Here is a 19,261-nt window from a genome sequence, read left to right on the forward strand (position 1 = left end):
CAACTTTCTCTGGCCACCGTCGCTCTTCATGTCTTTAATTCCTCCACTGCCCCCTACTCCCCTCCCCCCCGGCCACCACCCTCCCCTTGCATGTGCATCTTCTCCAGGGTCCAGGCACCTAATTCGTGGAGTGACACCTGCATGGCTCCACTAATTAGGTGGGTGGCCTTTCATTCCCTCATGTGCAGACACCTAGGTGCACACTTAGAGGGAACTATCCACAGACCACCTGAATGGAGCTCAGCGACCAATGGTGGTCCACAGACCACTGTTTGAGAACCTCTGGCTTTGACCACTAAATTACTACTTGTTCATTAAAGTAGTAAACCTCTTGTTTGTAGGCCTTCTGTAACCAAATGCTATCAAATCTGCAGGTCATTGCATTCTGCTATAGTGTGTATTATTCATAGGTGGTCACATTTTGGCTGTTAAAGGTTTATCTTCAGCATGGTCTGTACTTAAGTTGATTTTAGCTATGTTGCTATGGGATGTAAAACAATTATGCCAGCCTAAATCCCAGTGTAGACCTTGCTTCCATCAACCTTGGCTTTCTTGTTTTGACCCAGGCACTGTTGCTCAGGGAGATGAAGTTGCTATAGAATGGAAGAATCTTTTTTTTTCTATTGCTGTAGTGTGCATCTATGCTATGGGAGTTGCTGTTATGCCACTAACTCCATAGCATAGACAAGCCCTTAGATGGCCCTCAAATTATAGGGCTTGTTTTCTGGTTCTAAGCAAAGCTTTGCTGCAGGATTTGTGGTAAACACAGGAGTGTCTGAAATCCAGCTTAGTGATGTCAATTTTGGAAAACTCTAGAAAACCTAAAGATTGGGTCTAAAATAAATGCCTTCATGTGGTACAACTGATGGATGAAAGCCTGTCACTAAAAAAAAATAATTCAAACTTGCCTGCCTTTCTTGCTCTCCACACCACCTTTTAGACTGCAGATCTTGGACTTGATATTGGTGCCCAGGGAGAGCCTCTTGGATACCGTCCAGATGGTATGTCTGTTCCATTTCTCTCACTTCCTAATAAACTTAAGCCTGGCTAAATTCAGTGCCCTTAAAGGAGAACTGCAAGTAATACAGGAGATGCGATTTGCTTTTCTCAACTGGCTTCAATACTTCAAATTGGCAGTAAGATGGGAAACTGCCATCCTGAATAGCAAGTAATTAGCTCTGCAACATTCTAGATCTGATTCATTGGGAGTTCTGTTCTCTTAAACAGAAATTGGTGGTCCTTGTGCTGCAAAGTCTCAATGAGCTTCTCAATGAAGAGTATTTCTGAACTTTCCCATTTATTCTAAATATGAATTAAACTGCAGTTTTCCTTTAAAACGAAGTGTGCTTGTACTCCAAATCTGTAGACTATCAGAACACTATCATCATGTCCGTTTTAAGGATTATAAACCATTTTGACTAGCCACATAAGAAGCAAATCTGCAGTTAGCAGGCTTGTTCTCTTGCAGTATTGCTGTGTTGGGTTTCAGTACTGTTTATGCCGACTAACGGCTTGGCTGGAATTTGTTCATGCTTTTGACTGCAGTAAGCTTGATCTGCAGAGCCATACTGAAAGGCTGTCTCATACAGTCAGATAGCTATTAGACCAAGCAATAAATTGTGTTCAGCTTGGCTGAACTAGAAGGCTACAACTATCTTCTCACCCTGATATTTGCAGCTTTTGATGCATCTAACATCTGTTAACATTCTGCTTTTTTTTCCTCCCCTCTGCCACCCTTAACTCTTAGATCCTAGCTACCGTTCTTTCCACTCTGGCGGATATGGTCAGGATGCCTTGGGTATGGACCCTATGATGGAGCATGAAATGGGTGGCCACCACCCTGGTGCTGACTACCCAGTTGATGGGCTGCCAGATCTGGGACATGCCCAGGATCTTATGGATGGGCTGCCTCCAGGTGACAGTAATCAGTTGGCCTGGTTCGATACTGACCTGTAAATCGTCCTTAGGTAAGAAGCTCAAACTCAAAACTTGGAATAAAACAATCTTCTGAACTGAGGACTTGGTTGGCAGGGAGGGAATGGCTTAAATGGGTCCAGCTCTTCTTAAAATACTGAACTTTGAGTATCTTGAAGCTCATACTTTCTGTGCACTTGAACTGACTCCTGCTGTGAAGTGTGGAAGTGACTAACTTCAGTGTCTTGTTCTCCAGCTTTTATGCGGTCTTCACATGTGGGCAAATAACTCTATAGCACTGACAGTTCTTTGTTTTTCTTCCTACACAGCTGTTTCGTCTGAATGAACTTGCATTGTGATTGGCCTGTAGAGTTGCTGAGAGGGCTCGAGGGGTGGGCTAGTATCTCAGAAAGTGCCTGACACACTAACCAAGCTGAGTTTCCTATGGGAACAATTGAAGTAAACTTTTTGTTCTGGTCCTTTTTGGTCGAGGAGTAATAATTCAAATGGATTTTGGGAGTGACTCAGAAACGAAGAATGCACAAGAAAGAATCAAGATGGAATTTATCAAACCTTAGCCTTGCTTGTTAAATTTTTTTAACTTCTGTAATGGTACTGACCTTGCTTGCTTTGAAAGTAGACTTCTTTCTTTTTGCTGTAACTGGTAGGGTTTTTTAAGTCTCTTGTAGTGTTAAGTTATAGTGAATATGCTACAGCAGTTTCTAACTTTTAAGAATTTGAGTAATGGTGTAGAACACTAATTCATAATCACTAATTGTATTCTGAATAAAGTGTAACTGTGTAGCCTTTTTGTATAAAATAGAGAAATAGAAATGGTCCAATTAGTTTCCTTTTAATATGCTTAAAATAAGCAGGTGGATCTATTTCATGTTTTTGATCAAAAACTTTATCTGGGATGTGTCTGGGTAGGGGCCAGTAAGAACTGTTTGTTTGGAACCATGTATTGGACAGTTTACCAGTTGCCTTTTATCCCAAAGTTATTGTAGCCTGCTGTGATACAGATGCTTCATGAGCAAAAGCAGTTATAAAATGGTTAAGAATTAAAGTAAACTTTTAATTCACTCGCCTGTCTCCATTTATTTGAAATGGGAAATACATAACTTATAGCTGCATGGTTTTTCCCTACAAAACTAACTTATGCAGCAATTTGACTACTTCATTTTTGACTGATTTTATGCCATGTTACCCTTAGTTTACAAAGTAACTTCAATAGTCTGCTCACTTTAGAGGAAATCTGTGTGCTGCTGACTGAATTAGTATAGGGTGACTAAGCAAACTATTTGCAATACTCCCCTGAAAGTTTTTAACCTACCACTGCACAATTGCATCAGATCTTGATACCTGTATATGCTGTAACACTAACACCAGCATCAACCCTGAAACAAGTATCCAGTCACCCCTGGCTTTAGTCTGGCTTTTTAATTGCTTTGCTCTGGCAAATGGAATCTGCAATTCTTCATGTGCTGTGTGTTACGAAGACACAATGCTGCTAAGTGAACTGAGCCAGCATCCATCGCCTAAATTTAAAGACCAGCCCCACAAACATTTTGGTCTGTGACTAAAAGCTAGCTTTGCCACTTTTGCACTGTTTTCAGAGAAATATAGACTACCTACACCAAGAAGCAAGTATCATCTAAGAGGGATATTAATTTTTCCTCAGCATTATTAACTGAATGCTAGAGCATGTGTTCTCGTAAGGGAAGAGATGTGTCCTAATTATGCCTCTGCCTTGATCTGAATTTAGATATTTGCTTCCCCTTATGGTGGAGCTTGCGTCACTAAACTTTTTTTCCTAATAAAAACTTAACTTAAACCTGTCTGTAAAATTTTTCAAACAAAGATGGTGAGTTAAAACATCTTTTCTGAAATATTTTCATAACTGATGCATCAGCCCACAGCTTTGCTATTGTGGCAATTCTCACAATCAGGCACCACTCCCAGCTACAGCACATACATGAAGATACCCCCCTTCCAAATATGTACATTTTTTCCCCCTTCCCACTGTGGAGTCAGCAAAACATTTTACACCTAAATACCCCTCTTAACGGTGTAGCTTGAGCAAGATGGATCAGATCTTACTTTAGCACCAGTGTTCATAAACCCATTTGTCAGTTTTAGTGTTGACTAAGGGTGTGCATCCTCCCCTACAAGTGAGTTAAGTGTAAACTGCTGCATGCTCTACTCTTTTTGCTTTAAATAAAGCTAGAGTTGTACTGGTAGTAAGCCTGCTTTTGATTGGATGGGTGCAGTTAATTACTAGCCCCTAAAAGCATGTAAAATGACAAGGGATTAGCAATCCCATACATCAGGGCCAAGTCTAAGATAAAGGGTTTGCATGGTTTCAACCCCTAGTCTGGAGCTGACCTAAACTGAGGAATGGCTTAAAAAAGTCCTAACTTTAGAAAGAAATGTTAACTTTTTTTTTTTTCAGGGGTAACATACCAAGGAGGCGTTAAACAAAGGGGATGTTTGTGACCACTTTTTGTTTGAGAAGGACTTAAAGAGCTAGACTTAGACAAGAGAGCAGCTGTCACCTACTGGTAGGTTGAGATGTATAATTTATCCACTCTCAGGAAAGGGACACACTAGTAGGCAGACATGCTGGTATTGCAGGACTATTTTGAAAAGATTTCCTCCAATTGACTGCAATGAAATATGGAGGGGTGCTGTTGGCAACTTTTAAGCAGAGGTAAAACATTAGACAACTTACTGAAGATTGTTACTACCATTTACCCCCTGCAGGGGGTCAGGCTATGTTTCAATGTCACAATTTCTGATTCCTGGTAACTACAGTTGCCCTGAGGGTGGCAAGCCAGCCCCTGTGGTATGCTAAAGGTGTATTTAAAAAAAAAAAAAGAAAAGGAGCTGGGGCATCCACCTAGCTAGCTGCATTTAAGGTTGCAGCAGGACTTGCTCCAAAACTATGGAAATACGGGAAGGAATGTAGGAGTCTTAGCCCCTTACTGCTAATATACTCATAAGACATCTCTTGCCAGCTCCCAATGCCAATTTACATTTTTTTTTTTAAGCAACCCAACACTATGTGGCTTTTTTAGATATCAATTATAGATCAGCACACAGGACTGTAACATCCCCCATAAACTGACACCAATTCTGCCTTCACCCTGCTGAGGTTACTGCTTAATGCAAAAACCTTGATGAAGTATCTGTTCAAGAGGGTGTGTAACATCCACATAATTAGTTTTCCACTTTCAAACTGCCTATGTCCAAGCTTTGACAGTTTTGGCTGCATGCAGTGATGCAACCTTAACTGTCACTATTCTAAGGTTTTTGTTTTTAACAAAATAGGCCACTTCCTCTCACAATTATCCTCCTTTTTATTTAGGATAACATATCCAAACAGTTTCAATCTTACCTGTGGTTGGGAGCATCTAGTGCAGTCTTCAACAGTAAAAACTCAAATTTGATTCTGAGATGAAAAAAGCCATTCCTTTGATCCCAGTGTACATTATCGTAAGGTCTGATCAGATGGCTTGAAAATAACCTTTTCTATAGAATCTTTTAATACCCATCTAAAATAGCAAAGTTAAAAAAACCTTAGTGCAACTGATTTACTGGGGCTGCCAAGTGAAACATAAGAGGGACCTAACAAGTCAAGTCCATTTTTTCAAATGCTAGGCATTTAATGCAACCAATACATGTCAGGACACCATGCTAGGGCATGCATACCTGTCATTTAGAACCCAAGGCTGGGCTTAAAATGTACTTAAGGATACCCCTGAGGGAGGCATTGGGAATGGCAACTTCCTTTAACATAGACCAGTGAAGCACTATGGCTACTTAGTCTGTCAATAGTCACCATGTACCTTTGAAGAAGGACTTCCAGTCACTTAAATAGGAACTAGACTAAAAACAAATCTAGTGACTTATGCAATATTCTTAACTTTTCCTGCCCTTGTAAACAAGATGTTAATTTAAAAAAAGTGATTTCAATGTGGACGGTGTGATACTTGTTCTGTTAGCACTGATCTTTCCATGTCCAACTCAGAAAATTTCAAAGCCCAAGAAACAGTCACTATGAGATCTGCTAATGAAAAGTAAAAATAATTACTATCAAGCTTCAATGTCTCATCTAAATTCAGTAGCTATCCTACTGCTTTACTTTTGCAGGCAAATGTCAGAGTAGGCATTTAACCCTCCTGTGAAATTAATGCTAACTTTGTAATTGGTTACAATCACTACTGTGGCAAATATGTCAAAACAAGCACAACTCTGTGGAAGAATTAAGTAGGAGAGTGAGGGAGAACATTCAAAGAAATCATCTACTAGAGGTAGCTTGGTCTGTCTCAGTTTGAAATTTTTTAATTAACATTTTCCTTATAGTCAAAACAGAGTCTGGAATATACATCAAAATAGTTTAAGAAAAGTGCCACAAGTTGAGTTGTTTATAGGGCAATAATTAACCAGAAATCACTGTGCTATAGAAGTGCAAAGTCATTTATTGTACCCTTTTAACCAGAACACTATTTGGTTTTGCAAATTGCCTTTAAACTACATGACTAGGTGTCAGAAGATTTGGGTTCTGTTCCTGGCTCCATCCCAGACGTTCTGTGGGACATTTGGTAATCCTCATTTTCCATCTGTCAATGGGGATGATACCAACTCCCTGCAGTGTTTTCAGATTGAGTCATTAACATTTGCAAAGCACTTCAGAAAATTTTACATGTGCAAAAGTATTCTACAGATTGTTATGGGTGATGTGTCAAATGAGGATGATCAGCTGAGACATTCTTGGAAAATATACAATTCAGGTGGAAGGAAAAATGCTTCTCCCCTAAACATATTTGTGAAAGAAATGGAATTTTTCTAATTTATATTCTTCAATACATGGCTGTAGGAAACTTAAAAAATCCCCTCAAACCATAGGTTGTGCTAATTTAAGCAAGATAATGGACAAATGCTCATTCTTTTCCCCCCGTTTTTCCTTATTCTTATACAGATAAGAAAGTAAATACACACGTTAGATTTCTTATCAAATTCAGACTACAACACTCATTCATAAATATCCTAAAACAAGACTGAGGAATTCACCATGCCAGTGTTTTGTGCATTCAGTCAGGACTGTGGAGTGATGATTGATCTGGCAGCCTTGATCTTTTAGCGTCCAACTGTTCTAAGGATTTCAAAAGCCAAGGAAGCAACAGCAATATCGGCATGGGAGCTGGGAAAGAAGAAAACAAAGATAGTAATCTTCAAGGTAAAACACCTCATCTAAATTCTGTAGTTGTCCTACACATGAGACTTTTCACTTGTGCTGGAAAGTGCCTGATGAGGGAATCCACTTTGGATAACTAAACCAGTTTCCTGTTAGGATACTATGGATATTTCAACATGTAGCAAGTCACACATATCAGTGTGATCCCTTGAGTTCATGTTTACACAACTGCTTCCTTGGTGCCTTGCTAAGTCTCACTCTGAAAAAGGGAAGATGTAATTATTACATTTTCTTCAATAGTTTGGTGGTAAAATGCCTCACATTTTTGTCATCTTTCCACATGCACTTTCCTTGTGGGGTAGAGTGAGTCTGTCGGAGGCAGTGCTGCTGAAGCATTTTTTTTTTTTTTAACCTGCTACAGGAAAGGCAGATTTGTCCTTGCTGTACATAGTGCTGCACATTTCAGACCCAGTTCACTGCCTCTATCAGGGAGTGCAGTGGTTAGCTACCTCTCTTGTCTGCTAATAGTCCTCCAACCACTGATTGGGTGTTCACCCCACACAAAGCACTGCTGGCCTAGTGAAAGTTACTGCAGCTATGGGCTACCTTGACCTTAGAACATAAGAACGGCCATACTGGGTCAGACCAAAGCTCCATCTTGCCCAGTATCCTGTCTTCCAACAGTGGTCAATGCCAGGTGCTTCAGAGGGAATGAACAGAACAGGTAATCGTCAAGTGATCCATCCCCTGTCGCCCATTCCCAGCTTCTGGCAAACAGGCTAGGGACACAATCTCTGTCCATCCTGGCTAATAGCCATTGATAGAGCTATCCTCCATGAATTTATCTAGTTCTCTTTTGAATCCTGTTATAGTCTTGGCCTTTACAACATCCCCATGGCAAAGAGTTCCACAGGTTCACTGCGTTGTGTAAAAAAATACTTCCTTTTGTTTGTTTTAAACCTGCTCCCTACTAATTTCATTTGGTGCCCCCCAGTTCCTGTGTTATGAAGAGTAAATAACACTTCCTTATTTACTTTCTCCACACCAGTCATGATTTTATAGACCTCTATCACATCCCCCGTTAGTTGTCTCTTTTCCAAGCTGAAAAATCCCAGTTTTATTAATCTCTCCTCATATGGCAGCCATTCCATACCTTAATAATTTTTGTTGCTCTTTTCTGAACATTTTCCAATTCCAATATATCTTTTTTGAGATGGGGCAACCACATCTGCACGCAGTATTCAAGATGTGGGCGTACCATGGATTTATATAGAGGCAATATGATATTTTCTGTCTTATTATTTATCCCTTTCTTTCTTAATGATTCCCAACATTGTTAGCTTTTTTTGACTGTCTCTTTAGCTGATGGCACTAGTGACTCTTTTAGGGGGAGTTGCCATTTTATTTCACCCTGGTAATGTAGTTGCTAATAGGAAATGCAACTCAGCACTTGAATACCTAAGAGGGGCAGCAGATTTCTGAAAACTTGATTTATGGTAAGTTCTGTTTCCTTCTCCACACCACTTCTATCCCACAACTTCACAAACCCCTCCATCACGGTACCAGTGGTTGTTACATTTCCCCAAACATCTCCCTTCCAAAAAATAATACAACTTACTCTACAATAGAGTTGAGAGGCCAATTTTCATAACTCCACGCCTTAAACAGAGCCTACAACATTGACTCATACAAAGCTTGCATTTATATGCACAAAGGACACCAGGAAGATTCTTGAAGCATCACAAAAAATCATCTATAAACTTTACATGGGAACCATTTCAGCCAGCAGTGAAATGCAGCCTAGCAGTTCACAGCAGCAGTGAACAATGTTTTAAGGAGAAGAGAACAAAAACATGTCCATTTGAGAGTGCAAGGGGAATTAGGTAGGTAGTGTTGAGATTTGACCAGCCACTGGGATTAACACTTCTATCCTTACAAAGAACGCCAAGGCACTTTTCAGAAGCAGTCAGGACCTCAGTTTTAAGCCTTAGCTGAAAGACAGCCGGCATTCTTAGAAGAATATTTCTTGTCCTCAGCTGTGCATTTGAAAGGATTTTGCTTTTACCACCACCATTACTTTGAGAAAGGGCACAAAGCCATGTTGTGCTGCCAGTACACTGTACAGGGGAACAATAAACCAGTATCTGGTTATGAAGAGGTGAGCTGTTAACAAAAAGAAAAAAAGATTGTGTGACAGAGCTATGGCCTAGCCACATCTGGGATCAAAGTACACCTCAACAACAGCAACAAAAAAAGCAAAAAAGCTTTGAATAAAGGGAGTTTTGAGGACAGGAGTATACGGGAGGGAGGGCTAGTAACAGGAGAAGCTTGTAGTACACATGAGGCGATTACAAGAGGAGACCATCTCAGACAAAAGGGGAGGTGCGTGCTCTCAGCCCTGGAAATTCCTGAAAGCCCGAGGGAACTCACCTGGCAGTTTGGGCCAGTCTCTCTAGAATGTGGATAAGACTGTCACCATCAGTCTTCAGGCTCTCAGAGTGCTTCTTGTTTGAAGTTACCTGGAATGAAAAGAGAGAACAGTTATCAAAGGCTTAGTGAGCAATTCTTCCTTGTCTTTTTTTTTTTTTGGGGGGTGGGGGGGGAGAAAGCAGGGAGGAGGACAGAAACAAGTTATAGCAATTGTTACAGTTTGAAATGGAATGTGACATTACAGAGACCCAACAAAAGTAAACTCCTTTACTGAACAAGATTGGATTTTAATTGCAGAATGTCTGAAGTGTCTTAAACAAGATTCATTCTTGTTCTGTATCCCTGCATGTGTGAAAATTCACAGATCATAGTCCACTAACCCTGAGTAACTGGTTTTCATTTTTACTATCAATGCAAGTAAGAGCATATCCATTTATTTTGAACGTCAGGGAAAATTTCAGGACAAAATCATTTTTTTCCCCACTTGAGGGGAAAATGAACAGTCAGCCTTGTATCAATCAGCCTTCAGGTTACTTATCTGGATTATAAAATGTTAGGTTTGTTATGGGCACATTGAGGAAGCTGGTTTAAAAATCACTGCTTTGTGGGAATTGCTCATACAAGTTGTTCCTTCCTGATGGGACCATTACCATTTATCAGATATAAGAAACACTAAATGTACACAGCAGCATAATTACCTTACTGTCTATACAACAAAAAAATGAATGGCAAATCCTGCAAGCCTTTCTATGATGGATTAACGCTGGTTCCAGCTGACCTTGTAACGCTTACATGTGTTGTACCTGTTTTATCACAGTGCCACTCTTAAGAACTATAACTTCTGATGTGCCAGGAAGCTGCAAGTGGCTTCCCATTTCCTGATTAGTTAATCATGCTGATGGGAAGGTCAAAGGATGACATGAAATGGAATCACATGCTTCGCATGGTGGCCATTGAATACCTGACAAATTGCTTAAGGAGCACTACTGGTACATTCCACATACATCCCAGGAAATTAGTAAAATCTGGATATGGGTTGCCACCTGCAAAGGCTATTGATTGGCCACTAACAGTTCAGAAGTTACTGCTTGAAATCACAATTTTGAATCCTAAAATTGGCAGGGAGCTGTAACATATAACATCCCATGGCTGGCCCTCTTTAACGCTGATCAGACATAGGCTGCTATGCCTACAAATATCCCTTTTTTAAAGCTAGAGACAAGCTGTATTTACTGCTGCTACCATGCCAGAAACTGTGCCAGCATTTATCCTACTACACCAGTGTCACTTACACTTGTAATCCAAACAGCCTATAGTTACACTATACAAAGAATGGGGGCTTCTTTGCATTAACTAAAATCTTCCCTCCCTAATTGGACAAAACGGTAAATTCATTACCTATGTACAAATCCATCCTCAGGTACTCATGCTGTCACAAGTACTTCAGCCTTTCTACACTCTAGAGGCTTATATCAGAACAGCTCAATTTACTGTTCAGTAATCCACCTCTATTTCTCATCCTCGAGATACAGAATATTTGTGTAGTTTGTGTTCTGAATTATAGAACTCTAAACAAAGACAACACACTGGACCAACCAACATTATAAAACACTTTCCTTGCTCTGAACAGCTTTAATCACAAGACCAGCCTTTCTCTTCCTGCAATCCCCACCCTCTCTCACTACATACCTTCCAACTTCTGCAGCTACTGAGGCGGGGATCCACAGACACCAGCCTCATTCACCACACAACTCTGATTCAACCCCAAAGCACCCTATGCACTGAATGAGGCAGGAGTCCTATGTGGAAAAATGTTTGTGATCATGTAAGTAAGGCTGTATAATCATCCATATGCAGGAGACAGTTGAATTAAGGCTGCATGGGCATCATCCATTCCGGCATTTCCTAACACTTGTGTGTTTGACCTTGCAATCTGAACAACCTTTTAACGTAGTGGATTTTGAATGTTCAGACTGAACATGCCCAGTTTTTTGTTTAACCTTTCTCCTCATATTTTATCAGTTTTGTAGCTCGCCTCTGGACTCTCTCCAATTTGTCCACATCTGTCCTAAAGTGTGGCACGTAGAACTGGACACAATACTCCAGCTAAGGCCTCACCAGTACCAAGTAGAGTGGGACAATCACCTCCTGTTTCTTGCACATGACATTCCTGTTAATACCTCCCCCCCCCAGAACATTAGTATTTTTTGCAGCTGCATCACATTGTTGGCTCATATTTAATTTGTGCTCTACTATAATTCCAAGATCCTTTTCAGCAGTATTACTGCCTAGCCAATTATTCACCATTTTGTAGATGCACATTTGATTTTTTTCTTCTGAAGTGTAGTACTTTGCATTCATCTTTATTGAATTTCATCTTGTTGATTTCAGACCAATTCTCCAATTTGTTAAGGTCATTTTGAATTCTAATTTTGTCTTGGAAAGTGCTTGCAACTCCTCCCAGTTTGGTGTATCCAGCAAATTTTATAAGCATACTCTCCACTCCATTACCCACGTCATTAATGAGAATGTTGAATAGTATCGGATCCAGAACAGACTCCTGCAGGATCCCACTACATACGTCCGCCCACTTAGACAGTAAACTATTGATAATCATTCGTTGAGTATGATCTTTAAACCAGTTGTGCACCTACCTTAAAGTAATTTTGTCTAAACCATGTTTCCCTAGTTTGCTTATAAGAATGTCATGTGGGACTATGTCAAAATCCTTACTAAAATCAAGATATACGACCTCTATAGTTTCCCCCCATCCAGTAGGCCAGTAACTATCAAAAAAGAAAGTTAGGCTGGTTTGGCATGACAAATCCATGTTGGCTGGACCCCTATTTTCCTTTGGGGGTCTTATGACTTGATTGTTTAATAATTTGTTCCAGTATTTTTCCAAGTATCAAAAGTTCAGCTCACTGGTCGATAATTCTCTGGGTCCTCTTTGTTCCTCTTTTTATTGACAGGTACTGTGTTTTCCCTTCTCAGTCCTCTGGGATCTCACCCATCTGCTCCATGAGTTCTCAAAGATCATCACTATTGGTTCTGAGATTGCATCAACCAGCTCCTTAAATGCCATAGGGTGAATTTCATTAGGCTCTGCTGGTTTTACTACCTCTAACTTATCTTAGTATTCTTTAACCTGTTCTTTTCCTTTTCTGGCTTTTGTTCCTTCTGCCTTGTTAATGTTATGTTAAGCAAATGGTCACAATGAACTCTTTTTTAGTGAAGAACTGTTAGTTTCCCATATACATCTTAAATCAAGACCAACCAAAACAAATTTAAGGGACAAATTTTCAAAGAGGCTTCAAACAGATCTGAGAAACATACATGACCAATTTTTGTGCTATTTGATAACTAGAACACAGAATAATGTGCTTCTCACCCTCCATTAGGAAATGTATCCATATCACACAGCTAACTGGGGAGAGGATCAATACTGTAACAACAGAGAAGTTCCAGATCAGGTGTGAGGTGAATTGGCTGAGCGGTGTGGTGTAGCTTGGATAGCACTTGCCAATATTTTGCCAGTACCATCTTACTTACGCCAACAAGCAATACAATTTGCTTTTGCCAAACTGTTTTTTTTTTAAGTTAGCTTTACCAAGTGTTATTGTTCCAAGAGTTGCTAGAGGGCTGTTGAGACATAAGATGTTAGATCTCTCCTAATGTAAAGGCTATGTAGAAAAAACCTGGTTGAGCTCAGGAACCATTCTTTAGCAAATAGAACCAGGACAAAAACAATTTTCAATATACTGTATTCTTATTGAAAAGTTGATGTACAATCATAATCTTTTGTCTTCTGAGTGGTTTTCAGATGGCAATAAATATTAATACAATATGTATAATAAGAACATTACAAGCATTTTTTTCAGACATTTTATTCTTTCTTCCACCACACATCTCCATGTGCCTTGACCTGTTCTATTTTTAAGGGTTTCATTATGTTCCTAACAAATAGTCTGAAGGTCTCTTTTAATAATGGTGATTTGTTGTGGTGAGTTATAAGACATTGTTCAATGACTTACAATCAGTAGTTGTTCCTTTAATTAAAAATGTAATTAAATCTCAGTTTAGTTGCACATTCATTGCAATTTAATAAGAATTTCAAAATGTCTTTTCTTTATAAAGCTAATAACCAAACAGCAGGCTTTCTCTGTTCAATTCTATTAAGCAAAGATGAGTCATAAAGAACATCATAATTGATATGTAAATATCATTAGTTCCTAAAATACAGAATAGCTGTTCAGGTAATACAGTGCTGCTAAAGACAAGTGCATGTAGCATGCAGGAAAATGTATGAAATACAAAAATGACTGAAAGCACTTTATTACAGTGCTAATGAGCTGAGTGAAGCTGGAGTTCTGATTTAACTCACATTGATTTTTGTCCAGTTTCATTCTCAGAACAAGACAATTGCAAAAACTGGGCACACTATCTGGAAAGATAAGGAATCTTTTCTCTTCTTAAGGTCTACGGCTTTATGACACTGAACTGTTTTCTGCAATTTGTCACAACTTGCGACTTTAATTTACGAGTCACTTCAGTATCAATTAACCTCTCTTTTTAAAGTGAGCTGCAAGCTTGCTGTCTCTGTAGGAAAATTATATTGATATGGTGAGAAAATGCAAAATTGTTAATTGGGTAAACAAAGAGGGCCCTTTTCACACTAAAAAACTTACTTTATCAGTTTTTTTAAAAATCAGAAAGCAAGACAGACCGCAGAACCATACTCAGATGCACTCAAATTATCTTCACAAGTATGGATAGTATGCATGCAAATAATTGCAAATACAAACAGCTATTTAGGTGTCTAAGTACTCATTTCTGATGCCAAATGACTGACTTTCACAAGGCATTGCAGTAATTGCATACAGAAATATAAGTGCACCATTGCACATGTACCTTGGACTTCTCTTTTTACCAGTTTGGCACTTTATGTGGATCCCATAATGGTATGTCATCATACTTTTTCCTTGAGATCTCATATAACTACAGGTACATCTTTACTGTATGCGTCTGATAAAACTACAGCCACATGCTGCCGATGTCACAGCAACTTATGGAAACTACAGAAGCTCCCTGACTTATGCAAGCATTCTGTTCCGGGATGCCTTGTGTAAGTTGAATTTTGTGTATGTTGGGAACGTATCTCTGACAACTATGTAAAAAAAAAAAAAAAAAAAAAGGAAGCTTATGAAACTTTTTCTGTAAGTCTGGATTTCTGTAAATTGGGTTTGTGTAACTTGGGGAGTGTCTATGTTATTCAGTCTCCAAGGCTGTCAGTCCTGCATCTTCTCATAAGCACTACATTAACTAAATAAAGCATATCACCTAGTTTGCCACTCACAATTCATATGGAACAGGGTCAGAACCACTTTGCTTTTTGGTCTTATAGCCCAGAACCATAGAATATCAGGGTTGGAAGGGACCTCAGGAGATTATCTAGTCCAACTCCCTGCTCAAAGCAAGACCAATCCCCAGACAGATTTTTACCCCAGATCCATAAATGGCCCCCTCAAGGATTGAGCTCACAGCCCTGGGTTTAGCAGCTTCCCTCCCCCCATGAGATAGAGGCATATTCAGGACACCACATACATTTATAGAAAATGGAAACTGATTAGTCACTTGATCTTGTCCCTATTTTTTATATACATAAAAATACTCCTCCTTTCTTCAGGCCTGTATAGTTGGTCTTAAGATGGTAAGATACCTTAAGTTTGCATAATCATTTGTATTACAGTATTCCCTAAAATCCCAGGACAGAATGAGTGCTAGGCATTGTACAAACACAGGTTGTGACTCAAACAGCTTGCAATCTTATTTACATTGTTGTTACTCTGACCTCTCCACCTGTTGTACCTTAGAATCATATGCATTTCATAGAATATCAGGGTTGGAAGGGACCTCAGGAGGTCATTTGGTCCAACCCGGTGCTCAAAGCAGGACCAATCCCCAGACAGATTTTTACCCCAGATCTATAAATGGTCCCCTCAAGGATTGAACTCACAACCTTGGGTTTAAGCTATCCCTTCCCTTAAACTAAGTTTGTGCAGAGACTGTGTCCTCAGTTTGTCAGTAAGTACTTGGCAAGGTTCATAACCCTGATACAAGTCTTTGTGCTGGTCCAGTGGTGGAAAAGGCCTGTAAAATTTGCCCTAACTAGGCAACTGTGAATTCCCCTAGTGAATCTATGAGTTGCTTGGTATCAGCACAACCAGTTCTGCCACTCCATCCTGGTCTTTCTCCCTCCCCGCCCCCAAGCAAGAGGCTGTCAGTGGCATGGTCACTGCCTTCAACACCTGACCAGTAAAACAGCCCCTTGGAAGCTGTTACTGCAGGCAAATTTTACAGTAGTCCTTGTGGCTTCAAGATCTACTTCTGTCAGGGCCCAGATTGGCCCCTGGCAGCTCCAGGAATTGCGGGACAGTAAAAATGAAGTACAATGTTTGCAAACATGTCTCATGATATTTTATTTATTGGTAGATATTTCTATTTGCATTTTCTCCTACCATGAGACAGAGAGCACATACTATGATTGTTCTCACCATAGACTTAAAAAACCAGCAGCATCTGTTTATTCAGAACATCAACAAAGCACGTCTGTACTGTTATAAATTTAAAGTGGTGGGAGAGAGGTCTACAGCCTATGGAGATCAGCAGAGGGACACTCTCAGTCACGCTCAATTACTGACTATTTAAAAAGAAAAAAAAAACAAAATTCTTAACACACTATAAAATTGTACAAACATAATGTACCAACTTTGAAACAGTACTCATTGGAGTGGCCCACATGTATTTTTATTACCTATGAGTAGTAGAAGAACTAATTTGGAACTTGAGAAAATATTTCTGATACTCCCCCGCATCATTATGCATTTTCTTACTACTCTCTTCTCTGTTAATATTTTGGACGGGGAGGGAGATATACAAATGCATGCGTGGCAAGAGCAAAGCAAGTTGAGCAGGTTTAGTTTGTGTTACTAATTGCCAGCTTCTATGAACAGGCCTAGGCAATGCTGATGGACCATAAAAACAAGAAATGAAAATTATAAAAGCATGAGTGTTCCAGGTGTTCTTTGGCAAACATCATTATAGGCATGCACTCCATCTACAGAGATTAGAAAGACTTTGTGGCTTTCAGATCTTGTAAATACATGTAAAAACAAGCCGGTATCTGTGACAATAAACCTACATCAGGAAGCTTAGCTTAAGAACTCAAACATCTTTTTTTTGCTCTTTATGAGTGAAATCCTGGCTTCATTAAAGTCAATGGCAAAACTCCTTTTGACGTCAATAGGGCCAGCATTTCATTCTACCTATCTTGCACCCTTTTCGTGCGTGCGCATATGTTTACACAGACATCTTTATTATGAGTTCAAAGCAATTTCCAGTGGTGACTTGTGACTACAGCAACTCCCTGACATTTTAAAAGTCAGATGGACGTCGGGACTGTTGGGGCAAGAGAAAGGGAATTGCTGGACGACACTTGTGAATGCTACTTCACCTTGGATCTTTCTTTGTACCCTCCAATTTGAATGTACCCCCTCTTCCTCAATATGCATAAACACATACACAGACTAACCTCGGGGTTATTGCAAATCTTGAAAAGTCACAAAATTGCTAACTGGCAACTGTTTTCTACTCTCCTTCAGGAAGTACAAATGTCTTTATTACCCAGAAAAAATCCATTATTACTGCAGTTTCTGTCCATTATAACAGTGAGTTAAAAGAGTTCAGTTTTATTTAGTTGGGTAGGGGAATCTCTTTGTGTCTCTTCTTAACTACTGTCATAATAACTGCATCCAATATAAGTGAACTGCAGTTGTTAATGGACAAAAAGAGTCTGAGGTTTCCTGCTCATAGCAGAAATATATGTTGTTACAGACTGTCTAGAGAGGGTTGTAGGAAACTCCCATACAGTGGTACAGTGTTCCCTGAGATACATATAAAGGAGTAATATCAGATTAAAAAGTAAACATTTGCCACCCTGTAACTGGGTGATCTCATCCACAAACTTCACCTATCATCTCTATGCTGATGACTCACAGATCTACCTCTCCAGACTTGTCTGCTTCTATCCAAAAAGAGATCCCAGCCTTTCTTTCTGATGTCTCCTCATGGATGTCCAGATGTCAGCTTAAGCTCAACATAGCCAAAATACAGCTCTTAATCTTTCCCCACAAGGCCTCCTCACTCCATCCTTTCACAGTCAACATGGACACCACCATCATCATTCCTGTCACCGAAGCCCATACCCTGGGAGTTACCTTCAGCTCAGCCCTCTCTCTAGGTCCAGGCCGAGTCTAAATTTTATTACTTTTTTCTGCATATCTCTGAGATCTGGTCTTTCCTCTCTACCCACATAGCTAAATCTCTCATCTTCTTGTATCTTGCTTTCTGCAATCACCTCCTCTCTGTCCTTGACAAATCTCATCTTGAGTCACTTCTCTCTGTTCAAAATGTTGCTGCAAAGATCATTTTCCTGGCTTATAGATTTGATCCCATCACTTTGAGTCCCTTCACTGGTGCCTCCTTCTCCATTGCATCACACACAAACTTCTCATCTTCATGTTTAAGGCCCCTCACAGGCTATCCCTGCTCTATATATTGTCTTTTATATGATACTGATGTTGACCCCTGCATCTATTTGACCAATGATAGCAACCTTCAGGTCCCATTTGTTAAATTTTCAAATAAGACTGTCATGCATTCTCCCATGCTGCCCCTTACATTTTGGAAGAGTTTCCTGTAAACATCTGCCAAAAGCACCTCATTATCCTCCTTAAAAATCTCCTCTTCTGTGATATCTGCAGAAAAACTGGAACTTGGTTAGGCAGCTCACATGCTATGACCACTGCTAATTATGCTGATTCATTCTGTCTCATTGTTACCTTATGCATTCCCTGCCTATATGTTGTAACCACCTGCTGCCTTTTGTCTCGTACTTAGCTTGTAAGCTCCTGGGGGTAGATGCAATCTTTTTTTGTGCATTGTACAGCGCTTGACACAATGGAGCCCTGGTCCATGACTTGGTGCTACCCCAGTATAAATAAATACATACAATAAATAATAGTAATAACCATTACCAAACAGCTATGACAAATATCTCCTGTTCTCACCATAGGAAAAGCCAATTGCTACTGCACATTCCATTGAGTGGTAACTGTTGGGAAATGCTGACTTGTTAATGGTGACTATTGTACTGTAGGAGTATTCAAGTGAGTGAGCGATTAAGAAATGCTTGAGTATCTAAGGACAACAGTCTCCAAGAGGACATTCCTGTGCTATACAACAGACCCAGACGAATCTTCAAAACTGCAGGGCAGTGGCAGTTTGTCAAGGAATCTGATGCTTCTCCAGCTTGGCATCTTCCTCTCTCATTCTGAAATGCTGATTTGGCACTCATGAAAGTAAGGGACTAATATCACTGGCTTCAGCAGAGCATAGCATGACCAGATGCCGTGCAAGCTTCCCCACTGCATTTCAAGCCTGACCTAAATCCTTAGCCTTTCCTGAGCAGAAAGCCAAAATGGAGAGTAAGCAGCAGTTCTGTGACATTAACAACATTCACTAGGGATGAAGATCAATCAGAAAACTCATTTTCACGAGTCCTAACCTGGATTTGAACCCAGGACTCCAGAGCTAAAAGCTTGTACAGAGCTAAACAGGAGTAGGAAGATGATGAGGCATGTTGAGAACTAAAGAAGATTA

General features: G+C 39.9%; 2 protein-coding genes across 9 annotated transcripts in view; one reads left to right on the forward strand and one right to left on the reverse strand.

Annotated features, from left to right (window-relative positions):
• CTNNB1 (catenin beta 1) overlaps window positions 1-2,996 on the forward strand; it is a 32,638-nt gene extending 29,642 nt beyond the window's left edge. Inside the window, exons 14-16 of one of the 2 annotated variants that reach the window (XM_050937965.1) lie at window positions 941-1,001; window positions 1,748-1,967; window positions 2,244-2,996. In XM_050937965.1, coding sequence (XP_050793922.1) covers window positions 941-1,001; window positions 1,748-1,956 — 270 coding nt within the window. In that variant the 3' untranslated portion in view covers window positions 1,957-1,967; window positions 2,244-2,996. The remainder of the gene's footprint in view (window positions 1-940; window positions 1,002-1,747; window positions 1,968-2,243) is intronic. The other variant, XM_050937966.1, reaches the window with a different exon arrangement.
• A 3,246-nt stretch (window positions 2,997-6,242) lies between these two features.
• The window catches only part of ULK4 (unc-51 like kinase 4), a 440,534-nt gene continuing 427,515 nt past the window's right edge, over window positions 6,243-19,261 (reverse strand). For all 7 annotated transcript variants that reach the window (XM_050937890.1, XM_050937889.1, XM_050937888.1 and 4 more), the window contains 2 exons: window positions 9,542-9,630; window positions 6,243-7,117 (listed from right to left, as the gene is read on the reverse strand). In XM_050937890.1, the coding sequence (XP_050793847.1) occupies window positions 7,054-7,117; window positions 9,542-9,630 (153 nt within the window). In that variant the 3' untranslated portion in view covers window positions 6,243-7,053. The remainder of the gene's footprint in view (window positions 7,118-9,541; window positions 9,631-19,261) is intronic.

Source organism: Gopherus flavomarginatus, chromosome 2, assembly GCF_025201925.1.
Source record: "Gopherus flavomarginatus isolate rGopFla2 chromosome 2, rGopFla2.mat.asm, whole genome shotgun sequence".
Classification (NCBI taxonomy): domain Eukaryota; kingdom Metazoa; phylum Chordata; order Testudines; family Testudinidae; genus Gopherus; species Gopherus flavomarginatus.